The following is a 16,199-nucleotide window of genomic DNA, read 5'->3' on the forward strand; positions in this document are numbered from 1 at the left end:
GCCCTGCTGGTCCAGGCAATTTCTGTCTCCTAGCTGCAGACCTTCGGGTACCCAAAAAACCCAGGTGGTCACTGTGAGGAAGTGGCACATGGGGCCTGTCCTAGTTAGAGTCTATTGCTTCCATGAAACACCATGACCAAAATCAAGTTGGGGAGGAAAGGGCTTATTTGCCTTGCACTTCCACACTGTGATCAATCATAGAAGGAAGTCAAGGCAGGAGCTCAAACAGGGAAGGAGCCTGGAGGAGGAGCTGATGCAGAGGCCATGGAGGGGTGCTGCTTACTGGCCTGCTCCCACTAGGCCAGGGGTGACCAGGGGTGGCCCCATGCACAATGAGTGGGGTCCTTCCTTGTAAATCACTAATTAAGAAAATGCCCTACAGCCAGATTTTAAAAAATATTTATTTATGTATTTATGCATTTAATGCTCTTTTTGCATGTGTGCTCTGACAGAGGGTATCAGACAGATTTGGGCATCAGAACCCATTATAGATGGTTGTGAGTCACCATATGGGTGTTGGGAACTGAACTCAGGACCTCTGGAAGAGTAGGCAGTGCTCTTAACTGCCGAGCCATTTCTCCAGCCTCCCTATAGCTAGATTTCATGGAGGCATTTTCTCAATTGCGACTCTTTTTTTTTTTTCCTTTTAGGTAATTACAGATTGTGTCAAGCTGACATAAAACTAGCCTGCTCAGGGCCTTATCCCTATGTTGCTGTGTGGTCTCCATATTTGCTGTATTCACAATTTTGTCCTGTAGATGTGAGTACTGAGGCTGAGGAGAACATGGGCCCTGCCTAGTGTTATGTAGGGGAGCTGTATAGGCTGGAGTTCTGATCCAAATCCTCAGGGTTGCTTACCTTCCCTAGCTGGCCATGCTCTGCTGGCTGGCCCTGTTCTGTCTGGCAGGTAGGCCCTGTAAGAACAGGTGGGGAGGCTTATCTGCTGGTTCCGTGTAGTGGGGAAGATGAGGGCCATCTGGGCACCCCTGTGGCCTGTCTACTTAACAGCTGGATGTTTTCCCCACATTTGATACTTTTGCAGAAGAGTCTGGACATTGAGCAAAATGCAGCATTTTTTAAAAAGTTTATTTTATATGCATGACTGTTTTGCCTGCATGTATGACTGTGCATGTGTACCAGGTGTCCTCTGATATCAGAAGACATGATCATGGAGTCATAGATGGTTGAGAAGCAGTCATGTGGATGCTAGGGACTGAACCCAGGTTCTCTGAAAGAGCAGCTGGTGTTCCTAACCTCTGAGCCATCTATCTAGCACCCCTCCTTCTGCTGCCTTGTTTTGAGACAGGGTCTTACTATGTAGCCTGCCTAGACTGTTCTTGAATTTGTACTCCCCACTTAGCTCTTTAATGAGTTAACTTTAAGTATTGTGGAAAAGCAATCCCTGTCCCCATTAGGCATCTAAGTCTCCTTGGTGGAGTTGCCCCAGATGGCACTTTTCAAGATTCCTTGCCATCATTAGATCTTAGTCTGTAGCACAGATGACAGCAGTCTCACCTCCTGTGGGGACTAGGCGACATCTGGCTGACAGCAGGTTTGGAAGGTGGGCTGGCATGAGATCTGAGGGGTCACCAAACCAGGACCTGTCCCAGAATAGCCAAAGTAGAGCCTTTCTCTGGATTTCTTTGATAGGGAATTTGAATCATCCTTGGGTCCCTCTTGCAGAGTCCATGTGTTCTAGTGTCCCTAGCAGGCACTGCAGGAAGGGCTCCTGGGCTCTTCTGCATCCCCAGCAACTTCCAGATCTGTCTGTCACCCAATGAGGCTCCAAGACAGCCAGAGCTCAAACTCCCAAACCTCCAAGCATGTCGATGCCCTGATCAGCTTGGCTGAAACCAGAAGGCCATCTCTGCAACTCCAGAGATGGCTTGTATCTTTCTCTCTATTGTTTTCATCTGTCCAGTTGGCCCCAAGGGATAAAGAAGTGTTACTGGAGCCTGAGTTGGCACTCATCACCATTTTGGGAGGTGGCCCCTGGGCCTTGGCACCTGGGTTCCCACTTTTTTCCAGGAGCTGTGGCTTATTTGAAAGCAGAAGTCTGCAACTTTGGCTCAGTAAACAGATTTTGGAGAGCAATGATAAATTGGCGGTTTTTATGACTCGTTTCTGCAGCACTTAAAGGAAACAGGAGCGGATACAAAGGTAGGCTTGTTTCTGCAATCGGTTCTCCAGTTTCCTCTCTGAGGACAGAACAATGAGATCTTTGTGACCACACGGGAACCACTTCCCTCTCTGGCCCCCAGAGGAGGTCCTGGGCCATCCCACCTTCTCCCACCTCTGTGGAAATATGTCAGTGCCAAGGGGACTAACTGGCAGGTCTGACTGACTGTTGCGGGGTTGGCGGTGGTTCTCAGAGTGTGGCTGAGGCACCACAGCTGGACTGCAGCTCCAGTCCCGTGTCTTTGAGTTCATCCACGCAGAATTCTTGATCTGCAGCACTTTTGGGGACACTAGGACTCCTGATGTCTTTGTTACCTTGAGTCTCAGTGGCTTTTCCTTGGCTGTCTGTATGTCTGTCTGTCTAAGTGCTGGGAACAGAACCCAGGGCTTCATACATATTGAGCAAGCATTCTAGCTCTGAGCTCTTGTGCCTTGTGCTAGTCCTCAACTAAAGAGGAGTCTGGGTTCGGGTCACTATAGATGCAGGGCAGATGGCAGCCAGGAAAATCTGGCATCACCAAAGGGCAGATGTCTGAGTTGCAACCCTGGCTGCTTAGCTTGTCACTTCTCTATTTAGATGAGTGAGGGTCAGGACCCAAATACAGGGGGGTAAGCATGACCCCTTAGGAGCCCCTCAGCCAGTCTTTGTGTCTTTGTGCTGGAGAGCTGAACAGAACAATCCTTGGGTGTGTGTGCTTCATATGCAGGGTGTGCTGAAGGAAGATTTCCTTTGTAAATAAACATGTCCTCCTTTGGAACACCCAGAAAACAACAGATAAAAAGCAGTTGACGTTTATTGTTGCCACTGACTTGTGGATGGAACCATGAAAGCCCCTAGATTAGAGATGGGGAAACTGAGGCCCAAAGAAAAAGTAGAAGCCTGTTTGAATTGTAAGTAGTTTATTTAATTAATTTATTTTTGAGACAGAGTTTCTCTGTGTAACCCTGGCTATCCTCGATCTCATAGAGATCTGCCTGCCTCTTCCTCCTGAGTGAGGGGATTAAAGATGTGTGCTACCACCACCCGGATCTTTGAAATTGCTTTAAAGATTTGAGTATGGTGACTTATGCCTGTGATCTCAGCACTTGGGAGGCGGAGTTCGTGGCCATCCTAGGCTATATACAAGATACCAGTCTGAAAAAAGCAACAGCCTGGCAGGATGCTCAGTGGTTAAGATCAGGTTTGATTCCCAGCACCGACATATCAGCTCACAATTGTCTTTAACTCCAGGTCCTGTGGATCCAATACCCTCTTCTGGCCTCTGCGGGAAGCAGGCACACACATTGTACATTGACACAGATGCAGCCTAAACACCCGTATGTACACACACATACACATGCACGCACGCACACATACCAAATCCAACACAAAATTGCCAAAGGTGCTCCTTATTGCCTGGAATCTGCTTCTTCTTGGTGGAGACCTGTTTAACAGATGGGAAATACAGTTGGAGAAGGGCTGCAATGTCACAGTTGCCCTCTTGGGGGAGGTGTCTGTTGGGCTGGTCTTCCTATATGCATGAACCTGAGTGACTGTCCTCTACTTGGTCGAACAAGTTAGGTGTTGGGTGAAAGCTGCCACTGTCCCATGGAAGGACTTGTTGCCATCAGAGTGTCCAAGCACTCAGTCTCCAGGGGCTCTGAGTGCATCTCCATCCTGGGATTGTTGTCCTGTTCTTTGCCGTGGTTGTGGGCCACTTCCGGGAGCCTGGCAGGCTGGGAGCCATGGGACCAAGATGGTGTGTAATCAGAATGCTATATTTTGTCGAAAATAAGAATGTTAGTAATGGGCTGGTTTCTGGCAAGTCAAACTGGGACTCTGAAATACATATTTTTCTCTACTCTGACCTAAACCTTCTAATTAGTGAAAACGCACATTTGCAGACATAAATCAATGTCACGATTTGTCCTGGGTATCCCTGAGCTGGTAGCATTATGTGGTTGCTAAATTGGGGCTTTGGGAGTATGTGCATGCTTGTGTGTACATGCACGTGTGCACATTCCTGTCAGAGGGTGAGGGCTCTGGAGAGGCAGAGATCCCCAGAGAAGTCCTGGTAGCTGCTATCCTTCCCTTGGGCCACCCAGCGCCCCAACATGTAAACTGTCACAGTTCTTGAGTGCTCATGTCACCCAGTTAAACTGAATAACAGGGGAAATGACTTTCATGGTAAAAAACATCCTTTCTGGAAACCTCTACTGTGGGGTATCAGTAGCTGAATCTAGGACTCCATAAAGGCCATTGGCCTGGTGTCACCTGTTATATGGTTCTCTTTCTGGTTGAGGTCTTGGCCATGTGAAGACATAGACCACGCACATGAGCCACCTCTGGTGGGCTCCATGAGGTCCTGGGGGGTTAGGTGCAGGGTCGACTCAGCTGGAGTCATGCTAGTTCAACACTGGGCTGGGGTGTGGAGTAATGTCACAGAGCATCTGTGTGGCCATTGGTCATCTGTACTATAGGGGAGTGACTTGCCAGCAGTCTTATGGTGGCCAGATAAGATAGTCACTGGTCTAGGAGCCTGTAGGGTGTAAGGAAAGTGCTGTGGTGGGGCATAGGTGAGGTTGCTGCTAGTACACATCAGGCTTTTGATCTGTGAAAGGAGCAGGAGGTAGGCTGGCTGGCCTCTGGCAGGGGAACAAGCTAGGCTGGGCATCTCCCCCATTCTGGATTCCATGTGCCTCTGCCCAGCCTCTTCTGGCTCTTCTCACTCTATTTTATTTCTGACTCTAAGCCAGTGCTTTTCAAAATGTATTTCCTGGTTTAAAACCAAAAGAACAGGGCAAAGAATGTCAGTTGAGTGTTTGCCTAATGTGCATGAAACCCTGGGATTGATCCCCAGGAATGCATAAACCAGGCACAGTGGAAAATGCATCCTAGGATTGGTAACTGGGCCTACCTCCTCTGTGAACACAGCTTGACCTTGGTGAGCTGCTAGGCCATCGACCATGGCTGCTTACCTATGGAAGGGAGCTTGGATCTTCCCTCATGTGGCTGAGCTGATCTAAGATGGTGACCCCCCCCCCCCCATAGCTGGTGCTGGTTCTACTCTGTGTTAGTCCTGGGACCTGGTATTGCATGGCTGGCTTCTGTTGAGAATGGGTATCTGGGACTTCCACCCATGGCAATCTGATGGTCAGTCCTGGAAATGTCCTTGGTAAGAGTGATGTGGTATGTGGGAATGAGAACCATATAGTTCTGGAAGGGGCCTAGGTCACTGGGGCCTTAAGACCCCTTAGAGTTGGGGCTTCCCATGGTGGGAGGCCAGTGAGCTTCCTGGCAGCCATGCTGGCAGACAGGCAGTGAACCCTTTTCTGGTTTTGAAACTTCATTTGTCTTAGGACATTGAGGGGTGATTGAGCATTGTCCTAGGCCGGCTCCTTTGTGTGACAGAGCCTGTGCTTTGCCCAATGTCAGGCACAGCCCCTGGCTCCGCTGGGGCCCAGTGGGGACCCTTTAGCCCATACCGCTCTTTAGTGAAGCCTGGGAGGTCCCATCCTCCAGAGTGTCCTACTCAACAGCTTTGTTCTCTCTCTAATTTTTCTTTATGTATTATGTTTTGTCTGCATGTATGTCTTTCTGTGTACCATGTGCATGTCAGGGTGCCCATGGAGGCCAGAAGGATGGTGGTGGATCCCTGAGGCTAGAATGGCTGTAAGCCACTGGGTAGTTTTAGGAATCAAAGCCAACATCAGCCAGTGCTCTTAACTGCTGGGTCATCTCTCCTTACAAATATATTTGTTACTATTGTGTATATGTGCAGGCGTGTGTATGATGCAGCGTGTGTGTGGTGCAGCGTGTATGTGGTGCAGCGTGTGTGTGGTGGTGCAGCATGTGTGTGGTGCAGCATGTGTGTGGTGGTGCAGCATGTGTGTGGTGCAGCAGCATGTGTGTGGTGCAGCATGTGTGTGGTGGTGCAGCATGTGTGTGGTGCAGCATGTGTGTGGTGGTGCAGCATGTGTGTGGTGGTGCAGCATGTGTGTGGTGCAGCGTGTGTGTGGTGCAGCGTGTGTGTGGTGCAGCGTGTGTGGAGGTAACAGGACAACTTTGTGGATTAGCTTCCCTCTTTCACCTCCTCCAGGCACCTTTGTCCACTGAGCTATCTCATTGGCCTGTCTTATTCTTTGTATGTTTTGCAAGCGATTTCTTATTTCCTGTTCTACCCCCCCCCCCGTTTCCTGCTCGCCTGCTTCCCTGACCTTTGAAATGTGGTTCCTGCCCGGGAAGTTTGCCTAAATCTCAGAGTTAATGGAGACTTCCTCTGGTGCAGTGAATGTGTGTGCATGCAAATGTGTGCTCTTGTCCGTGTGTGTGCTGACATGCTTTTGGGTGTATGTGTTTGAGAACGAAGGTGAGCCTTATGTGTGAGTGTCAGAATGTGTGCGGGGACTGTACGAGGTGCCAAGGGGCAGCACCAAGGGGTGTGCCTGTGGGGAGGGGCAGAGGGCAAGCTCCAACCTGCAGTGGGGGCGTTTGCATGCAGAGGCAGTTGTGGGGAACCAGTGTTGTTTGCTGCAACAGAGAGGGTTGGACATGGGAGTGTGAGGACCTGATGTGAAGAGGTGGCCTTGTTCTGTAGCCAGAGGCCTGCACAGACCTTGTGATGCAATTATGTAAGTGTGGCCAGCTCACCATTCTGACCAGTCCAAGGTAGAGTTTGTTTGTCATATTCTGGAAGCTTCTTCCCACTGCCTTGCTAGCACAGCAGGTTCTGCTCCTGTGTTCTCTGCTCCTGAGGGTTCCCCAACTCTGTCACAACAAAAGCTTTTCAGAGTCTTATCAGTCTCTGTTGTAGGGGAGGCACATCATGGCCTGGCCATGGCTGTTTTGGTCTTGGCACACATGATGGCCTTGGCCAGCTGTGATTTGGGCCCTGCTGAGTTTATCAGCTGTGCATATCCCAAAGAAGTGAGTGTGGCTCAGGGTCTGGGAAGACAGGGTTTCCCCCAGGCTTTGGAGACTGGGTAGCATGGAGCCAGGTGTCCATCAGCCAGGTGTCAATAACTCTGGGGTGAGAATGGTTGATGGCCTGGAGGTGGCCTGAGGAGTGAGTCTGGGTTTTTTTTGAGACAGGGTTTTCCTGTGTAGCAGCCCAGTTGTCCTGGCACTCACTCTGTAGACCAGGCTGTCCTGGAACTCACAGAGATCCCCCTACCTCTGCCTCCCGAGGATTAAAGTGTGTGCCACCACACCTTGCCTTTATTTTTTCTTTTTGGGACAGGCTTAATCAGTGTTTTTGAGACAGGGTCTCTCACCAATCTTGGCATTTATTGCCTTGGCTAGACAAGTTGGCTAGTGAGTCCCCGGCACTCTCCTGTCTCTTATTTCCCTGAGATCCCAGCAGTATACTTGCCTCACTTTATTGACTCACCACCCCCATGGCTATAGCCCAGTGATGGAGTGCTTGCCATTTTTAAATAGATCCCAGATTTTCCCTGGGTTGGTGGTCCTGTGAGTTCAAGGGCAGCTAGAACTGAATGTAGCTCAGTGGTAGAGAGCTTCCTAGCATGCATGAACGCCTGGGTTTGATCTCAGTACTGCAAAAATAACAAGTAAGAGAGAAAAGTAAGACAGGATCTTCACTGTTATGGATAGCTATATGTAGGTACCATCATGGTCTTTCTGCTGCTTTTTGTTGTTGTTGGTTTTTTGTTTTTTTTTTTTTTACGAGACAGGGTTTCTCTGTATTGTTTTGGAGGCTATCGGTCCAGCCTGGCCTCGAACTCACAGCGATCCTCCTGCCTCTGCCTCCCGAGTGCTGGGATTAAATGTTGTTGTTGTTTTTGAGACAGGGTCTCACTATGTCATCCTGGATACTCTGAAACATCTATGTAGACCGGGCTGTTCTTGAACTCTCAGAGCTGTGTCTGCCTCAGCCTGTGCTTCTTGAGTGCTGGGATTACAGATGTGCACTAGCACACCTTGCCTTTATTTTTTTTCTTTTTGAGACAGGGTCTCACTGTGTAAACCAAGCTGTCCTAAAACTCAGATCTGCCTACCTCTGCCTCCTGAGAGTGGGATTAAAGGTGTTTGACACCAGGGTTGGCTGACGATTTTACCTTTTCATGTTGTATAAACCCTTTACACAAAACACCATAGAAAGCCCAAGATTTGGTGCTGGAGAGACAATTTAGTAGTGAAGAACATGGCTGTTCTTGCAGAGGTTTGCTTCCCAATACTTACATGGTGGCTAATGATTCCCTGTAGTTTCAGTTACAGAGGATTTGACACCCTTTTCTGGCCTACAGAGGCACCAGGAATGGGTCTGTGCATGTACACACGCACACACGCACTCATGCAACGTGCACACACACAGCCAATGCACTCCTATACCTTAAGAAAGAGTCTCAGACGTGATTCCTGTGGGCAGTGGGAATGGGTAGGAAGCCCCGAGTGAGCAGACAGATGAAAGAAGGTGAATGAGCTAGAGTAAGAAGTTCTGGGACCATGAGGCGTCCTGGCCTGTGGGTGGGATACAGGGATGTGTGCAGGTGGGTGGTCCTGTGAGAATCCCAAGCTGGTAGATATCCAAAGCTGAGGTGCTGAGGAGATGAGTTGTGTCCTGTTAGAAGGATTCATGGATTTGAGGTGCATAGCTTCAACTTGATGTCTTTCTGAGATGTGGTCACCGTTTCCTGTATCTTCTTCCTTCTTTCTTCTTTTTTTTCCACTGAGAAAGGCTTTCTCTGTGTATCCTTGGCTGTCCTGGAACTCACTGTGTAGATCAGGCTGGGCTTGAACTCAGTGATCCACCCGCCTCTGCCTCCTGAGTGCTGGGATTAATGGCGTGCACCACCGCTGTCCAGCCTTCTTCCTTCTTTGAGACCCCAGCTTCGCACCAGGATGCTTGGCATCATGCACCCACAGCCAGGACCACCTCCTTGGGGCACTTGCTTAGGTGGTGTGAGGCTGTGTGACTGTGTATGTGTGTGTATGCTCTCCAGCTAAGTTGGCATCTTGTATGTGAACCCTAATTCCTTCTGTGGCTTGGCCTTTCCCATGCATGCATAGGCTCCCATGCATTGCTCGAGCCATTGGAGGTGCAGTGTAATGGTTTATGATTGTAAATAAGGCATGAACCAAGATTGCTCCTTATTTTGGGGTTGCAGCAAAGGGTTGGGTTACCTGGAATTGGGCCTTGTTTGAGGTAACCATGTAAACAGTGTAAAACACGGGCTATTGAGTAGAAGGGAAACCATCTGTTATGAATTCTATATATAAATATTGGATATACTTACAGGGGTTAAAATGGGATTGTTGGCATTGGGGTTTTCAGTCCCAGTTCTGCTGTGGCAGGGATGATAAACTGACCACAGGGCCTGGTGCTGGTGTTTTTCTCTGATTTGCTGGGGTCCTGGGAGCTATAATAGATAAGTATCTGTCAGATCATTCTGAGCTATTGGCTCGCCTCCCTGGTTGTGGGTGCTGAAAATCTCTGGGGATATGGGATGTCCATGCTGTTGCTTTGAAGTGTATATACAAGATTCAACTGATGAGGACATCAGGGTAGATCAAGGGAGCCTGTTATATGTAATAGGGAATTTGGCCTGTTCAGCTGTCAATTGTGTCTTTTCAAAACATTAACCCTTTGTCATTGTTTTGAGACAGGCTAGCCTTGAACTTGGTACATACCTAAGGATGACCTTGAACTTCTGAGCCTTCTGCTTATGTCTTGGGCATGTGCCACTATGCCAGGTCAAAACATTAGTGCTTTGTTTGTTTGTTTGGTGTGTGTGTGTACACTGAGACTTAGCAGGGTGGTTAAAAAGAAATCTTATTCCATTCTCCCAGCTGGGATCTGGGCTAGTGTTAAGCTCAGGACCGCAAGTGTAGTGGAGCTGACCCTGGCCTGGGGAACCCTTACCCCAAGCAGTTTCCAGGCGAGCCTCCTGAACCCCACTTGGTTCACAGGGAGCTACTGCTGACCCTGTGTCTCTGTGTGGAGCATACCTTGAACCTACCGGTGCCCCTCCTTAGAGGTCTGTCCTCTTGCCTTATCATATTCAGCTCCAAAAATACTTGTACAAATAGCTTCCTAGCAACAGATGTGAAATTCAGAGTTAATGTTTGAAAATACATAGTTACCAATCTTGAGTCATAGACTCCTTTACCTGACCAGACCTTTATTAGCCTTTGTCACCAGTTAATGCTCTCTGGTGCCCTCAGTGCCAGGACGCATGGATTCACAGTGATGTAGTGAGGGAGGCGGGAGGGAGGTAGAGAGAGATTGGACACATGCATACATACATGCAGTTATATGTGCATGTGGTGACCAGTGTTCAGTGATTGGATATCATTCCTCAAGTCATCCTTTTTTTGTTTTTTGTTTTTTTTTTTTGGTTTTTACGAGACAGGGTTTCTCTGTATTGTTTCGGAGGCTATCGGTCCAGCCCGGCCTCGATCTCACAGAGATCCGCCTGCCTCTGCCTCCCGAGTGCTGGGATTAAAGACATGCGCCACCACTGCCCGACCATTTTGTTTTGTTTTTAAGAATGATAAAGTTATGTATAATGTGTCTGTCTATGTGTGGGTGTGTGCGTATGAATGAAGGTGCCTACAGGGTCCAGAGGTCTCCTGGAGCTGGGAACCACTGTGTGAGTCTAGGAACTGAACCTGGGTCCTCTGTAGGAGTAGCATATGCTCCTAACTGCTAAGCCACCTATTTTGTGCTCCTTAGTGCAACAGGTGCTATGGTATTGTCCAAATGGCTTATCACACTGTCATCTTTGTCTGTTAGAGGGTAGTCCAGTGATCTCTCAAGGGTTCCGTGGTGCAAGCTGAGCCACAGGGCTTGGCTCCTAGCATGCAACCTTCCTGAGGCCAGAGACTCAGAAGTACAGCCTCTGGTGTGTGTGTGTGTGTGTGTGTGTGTGTGTGTGTGTGTGTTGTGTGTGTGTGGTGTATGTGTGTTGTGTGTGTGTGGTATGTGGTGTGTGTGTGTAGTGTGTATGTATGTGTGTGTGTGTGGTGTGTAGTGTGTGTGTAGTGTGGTGTATGTGTGTGTAGTGTGTATGGTGTGGTATGTGTGTGTAGTGTGTATGGTATGTGTGTAATGTGTGTATGGGTGGTGTATGTGTGTGTAGTGTCTGTGTGTGTATGCGTGGTGTGTGTGTGGTGTGTGTGGTGTGTGGTGTGGGTGTGTGGTCTGAGGCCAGAGACTCAGAAGTGCAGCTTCTGAGTGTGTGTGTAGTGTGTGTGTGTGTTGTATGTGTGTGTGTGTTGTGTGCTTATTGTGTAGTGTGTGTGTATGTGTGTGTTGTGTGTGTAGTGTGTATGTGTGTGGCGTGTGTGGTATATGTGTGTTGTGTGTTGTGTGTGTATGTATGTGTGTGTGTAGTGTGTATGTGTATGTGTTGTGTGTTTATTGTATAGTGTGTGTGTTGTATATGTGTGTTGTGTGTGTAGTGTGTATGTATGTGTGTGTGTAGTGTGTGTGTGTGTGTATATGTGTGTGTGTGTGTGTGTCTTCCATCCTTGCTTTGCTGCCCGCTGTCCCCTTCAATTTCACACTTTCTTGGGAATCCATCTTATCACCCTAAGCCAGAGACTGCCAGGGTCATCACACTAGGGGTGACTTGGGAGAAGCCAATGCTTCTTTATGAAGGCTCCCTAATCTGTCAGGGGCTGTGCATTTAGAGGTGTTGGGCACAAGGGACAAGTCACGTGGTAGAGAAGGACCCACAGGACCAGCGTCCACTGCATTCTCGCCTCATGTGAGCTGCCACTATGTGTCTCTACCCCAGGAACTTGGCGTGGTTTTAGTCTCCCTCCTCTGACCTCCTTACATAGTACACAGCCTCCTGTACTGTTCCCTACTCCCATGCTGTCTCCTGACTGTTTGCCCATTCACAGCGGTAACCTGACACCACTGCAAGCTCTTGCTTATGCTCTTGCTCAGTATCTGTTTCCCTGTTGGAACAGGGGACCCCAGAGGCCCCTCACACGACCTCCCTGGGAAGGTGCCCTGCTTCTACCCTGTGACTCTTTCTCTTTCACTCCTACATCTCTCCAGAACTTTCTTCTCTCTCCTCGGTGCTTTCCTTTGTTGCCTCTGCCTGATGAGAGGAGGGGGGCGGTGGAGCCATGGGGTGATTGGAGCCCACATCATCCAGGGTTCTCCAGGTAGAGGAGGGAGGAGAGGCTGCCTGTCCCTAGGTGGGAGGGTGAGGAGCTACCCACACTGTGTCCTGCCTCACTGTGGGCCCCTGGGACTGCTGCCAGGTCTCCTCTAGGGAAAACTAACTTCCCAGGAGTGTGTTGTGGGTTCCCCTTAAAGCTTAGGAATTAAGTGTGTGGTTTCCTTAGTGGTTCAGAGTCGGGAGCCCTGGCTCTTCTGGGCTTCTGACTTCTAGTGAGGGCTGGAGAAAAAAGATCCTAGGAAGCTACAAAGTACCCCTCCCCCTCAGCCTTTGAAGAGCAAGTTGAGGTGGGGAAGTGATCTTTCCAGTTCAGGGAGAGCAACAGAGCCAGAGTTTTGGGGGTTTGGGGAGTCTTCCTGCCTTTCTTCCTGCACAGGCCTATCCCCAAGGGAGACTCTGAACCACTGGAGGGAAGGGGTCTTGGTTCCGAGGTGGCCATGCCTCTGGTCCCTCCTGTCCTGACACGTTGCTCTTCCCACAGCCTCCCCGCTCCTGTTGTTTGCCAACCGCCGGGATGTGCGGCTAGTGGATGCAGGCGGAGTGAAGCTGGAGGCCACCATTGTGGCCAGCGGCCTGGAGGACGCAGCCGCCGTCGACTTCCAGTTCTCCAAGGGCGCTGTGTACTGGACAGATGTGAGTGAGGAGGCCATCAAACAGACCTACCTGAACCAGACTGGAGCTGCTGCACAGAGCATCGTCATCTCTGGCCTTGTGTCACCTGATGGCCTGGCTTGTGACTGGGTCGGCAAGAAGCTGTACTGGACAGACTCCGAGACCAACCGCATCGAAGTGGCCAATCTCAATGGAACGTCCCGCAAGGTTCTCTTCTGGCAGGACCTGGACCAGCCAAGGGCCATTGCCCTAGATCCTGCACATGGGTAAGCTTACCCCTGTGCTCCAGGTCCTGTGGGTGGATGTAGGGATGGGGTTTCTTCTGTGCCCTGGGGAGATCCTGGACTCTAAAACATGCCATGTTTAGCTAGGTGTGGTAGCTTACATTGTAATCATAGCATTCTGGAGGCTGAGGTAGGAGGGTTGCCACAATTTCAGGCTAACCTGGACTATAAAGACTGTGGTAAAAAACACACAGGAAGCTGGGTGTTGGTGGTGCATGCCTTTAATCCCAGCACTCGGGAGGCAGAGGCAGGAGGATCTCTGTGAGTTTGAGGCCAGCCAAGTCTACAGAATGAGTTAGTTCCAGGACAGCCTCCAAAACAATACAGAGAAACCCTGTCTCGAAAAATCAAAACCAAAACCAAAACCAAACCAAAACCAAAAACCAACCAAACAAAAGAAAACCACACAGGAACTGGGGAGATAGCTCCATTAGTAAAGTACTTGCCTTGTAACCATGAGGACCCAACTTCAATCCCTAGAAAAAGTTAGAGGTGGTGGCACATGTCTAGAATCCTAGCACTGTGGAGTCAGACATGTGGCTCCTTGAGGCTTGCTGGCCACCTGCATATTCTTAATTGTCAAGCTCCAGGTCCCAGTGAGAGATAATGTGTCTTAGAATTCCTCCCTCCCTCCCTCCCTCCCTCCTCCCCTCCCTTCCTTCTTTTGGTCTTTCAAGACGGGACTTCTTTCTTTGTATAGCCCTGGCTGTCCTAGAACTCATTCTATAGGCTAGGCTGTCCTTGGACTCAGAGATCTGCCCGCGTCTGCCTCCCAAGTGCTGGGATTAAAGGCATGTGCCACTGCCCAGTGTTAGTTTGGATTTCTATTGCTGTGGTAAAACGCCATGGCTAAGCCAGGCAGTGGTTGCGCACGCCTTTAATCCCAGCACTCTGGAGGCAGAGGCAAGTGGATCTCTGTGAGTTCGAGACCAGCCTGGTCTACAAGAGCGAGTTCCAGGATAGCCTCTAAAGCCATAGAGAAACCCTGTCTCAAAACAACAACAACAACAAACACAATGGCTAAAAGTAACTTGGGGATGGAACAGTATAGTTGATCTATACTTCTCAGGTCACACCCCATCAGTGAGTCAAGTTAGGGCAGGAACCTGGAGTCAGGACCTGAAGCACAGACAGCAGACTCTGCTTACTGGCTTGCTCTCTAATGGTTGTTCAGTTTGCTTTCTTATAACACCCAGGACCATCTGCCTAGGAGTGGCACTGCCCACAGTGAGTGGCTCTCCCACATCAATTAGAAATCAAGAAAATGTCTTACAGCTTACAGGCCAATTGGGGACATTTTTCTCAACTGAGGTTCTCTTTTCCAAAATGACTGTAGCTGTGTCAAGTTGAAATAAAACTAGCCAGCACACCTATCTCAAAAATGAGATACAGAAAAGAGGCTAGAGATGTGACTTGGTTGTGGAGAGCTCATGTCTGGCATGTGCAAGGCAAGGGCTTAGGTTCTAGGGGCCTTCCTGAGTTCCTCAGCTGCAACCTGAAGCCGTGACCACTGACTACCCTGTTCACAGAACCTGCCTTACTCCCCAGGGACACGCATTCCTCCCAAACTGTGCCTGTATCATTTTCTCCTCCACCCCGTAAGGGAACTGGGGCAGTGGAGACACACAGCTTGAGAAAGGGCCATGTTCATGCATGTGGGGGGTAGAGATATAGCAGCTGCCCCAGGAGGAGTGTGAGGCAGGGGAAAGCGGGAGACAAGAGCACAGGGGTCCTGTTGAGGAGTGGTTGCTAGCCTGAGCCTGTTCTGTCAGACTCTCAGCCACAGAGACTCCTGGGAAGACTGTAGGAACTCAAGTCCCTGGCCGGGAACTTGGAATCCTTCTTGGCCAACTAGGATTATAGGCCTGTGTCACCAGCCCTGGCTTCTGAGTGGCTTTTAAGTAGAGACCTGAAGTGGCTGAAGGCAACAGTTGTGGTATTTGTGAAAGGCCCTTGGGTAGAGAAGACTAGAGCCCTGAAAGAGGATAACTCAAGCTCATGAGGCTCTCTTGGCTTTGGGTTGGGCCTGGCTCCCTCATAGCAGTTATAGATGGCAGTGGAGGGCAGCATCTTAGCCCAGGTACAGAGTGGGTTGGGGATAGATAGAAAGTATCTAGGGTTGGCTTCAATTCTGAAGGAAGGAGCAGCTGGCAGGGGTGACATGGCACTGTGTCTGTGTCCCCATGCATACAGAGGCGTGATGTGACCTCGTCATGCCATATGAAAACACTGAGAACGCTGCTGTTGTAACATACATGCCCTTCATCCATCACATAAAAGATTCCGCATATATGCAGTTTTCTTGTCTCTGCCTTAGTCTCTTTGGTTCTAGGGATAGTAGGATGTGCACTGCTACACTGGGCTCAGTGAGAAATATTTCTAATAGGGAGGGAAGGTCCTTATAACATATTCTTAACTGAGAGCAAATTGGAAGTGTATAGAGCTGTGGGTAACACAGTGGCATTTTGGCCCATGGTGTCCAGTGCAGATTATATGCTCTGTGATGTTGTAGTCATCTTAGTTTATGTTCTTTTTCTATAGGTCTGGGGATGGAGCCCAGGGCTTTTTGCAAGCTAGGTAGGAACTTTATCACTGAGCTACAGCTCTGTCCTTGGATAATATATGTGTGTTTAGCGGGGGTGGGGGGTGGTTGTTCATGTGTCATTGAGCACACATGGAGGTCAGAGGACAACTTTCATGAATCAGTTTTCTCTTTCCACTTGTAGAGGCAGGGTCTCTCTTTGCTATTTCTGTTGTGCTACATATTACTAGATTGCTGGCCTGTGAGTTTCCAGCCCATTTTCCTGCCTTAGGAGGTCTGGGACTACAGATGCGTGGCCCCACATCTTGCTTTTTTTTTTTTTGTAAGCTCTGGGGATTTACTTAGTACTTCAGACTTGTGTGTGTACAGAAAGTGCCTTATAAGCTAGCTCATTAGCTGTGTGTGTGTATATATATATTTTTTTTGTTTGTTTGTTTTTGTTTTTT

The 16,199-nt window shown here is 49.3% G+C and overlaps 1 protein-coding gene across 1 annotated transcript in view; it reads left to right on the forward strand.

Moving 5' to 3' along the window:
* The window catches only part of Lrp5 (LDL receptor related protein 5), a 104,253-nt gene that overhangs the window by 17,394 nt on the left and 70,660 nt on the right, over positions 1-16,199 (forward strand). Inside the window, exon 2 of the mRNA XM_005064097.4 lies at positions 12,797-13,193. Within this exon, the coding sequence (XP_005064154.1) occupies positions 12,797-13,193 (397 nt within the window). The remainder of the gene's footprint in view (positions 1-12,796; positions 13,194-16,199) is intronic.

Source organism: Mesocricetus auratus, unplaced genomic scaffold, assembly GCF_017639785.1.
Source record: "Mesocricetus auratus isolate SY011 unplaced genomic scaffold, BCM_Maur_2.0 Super-Scaffold_4256, whole genome shotgun sequence".
NCBI classification, from domain to species: Eukaryota; Metazoa; Chordata; class Mammalia; order Rodentia; family Cricetidae; genus Mesocricetus; species Mesocricetus auratus.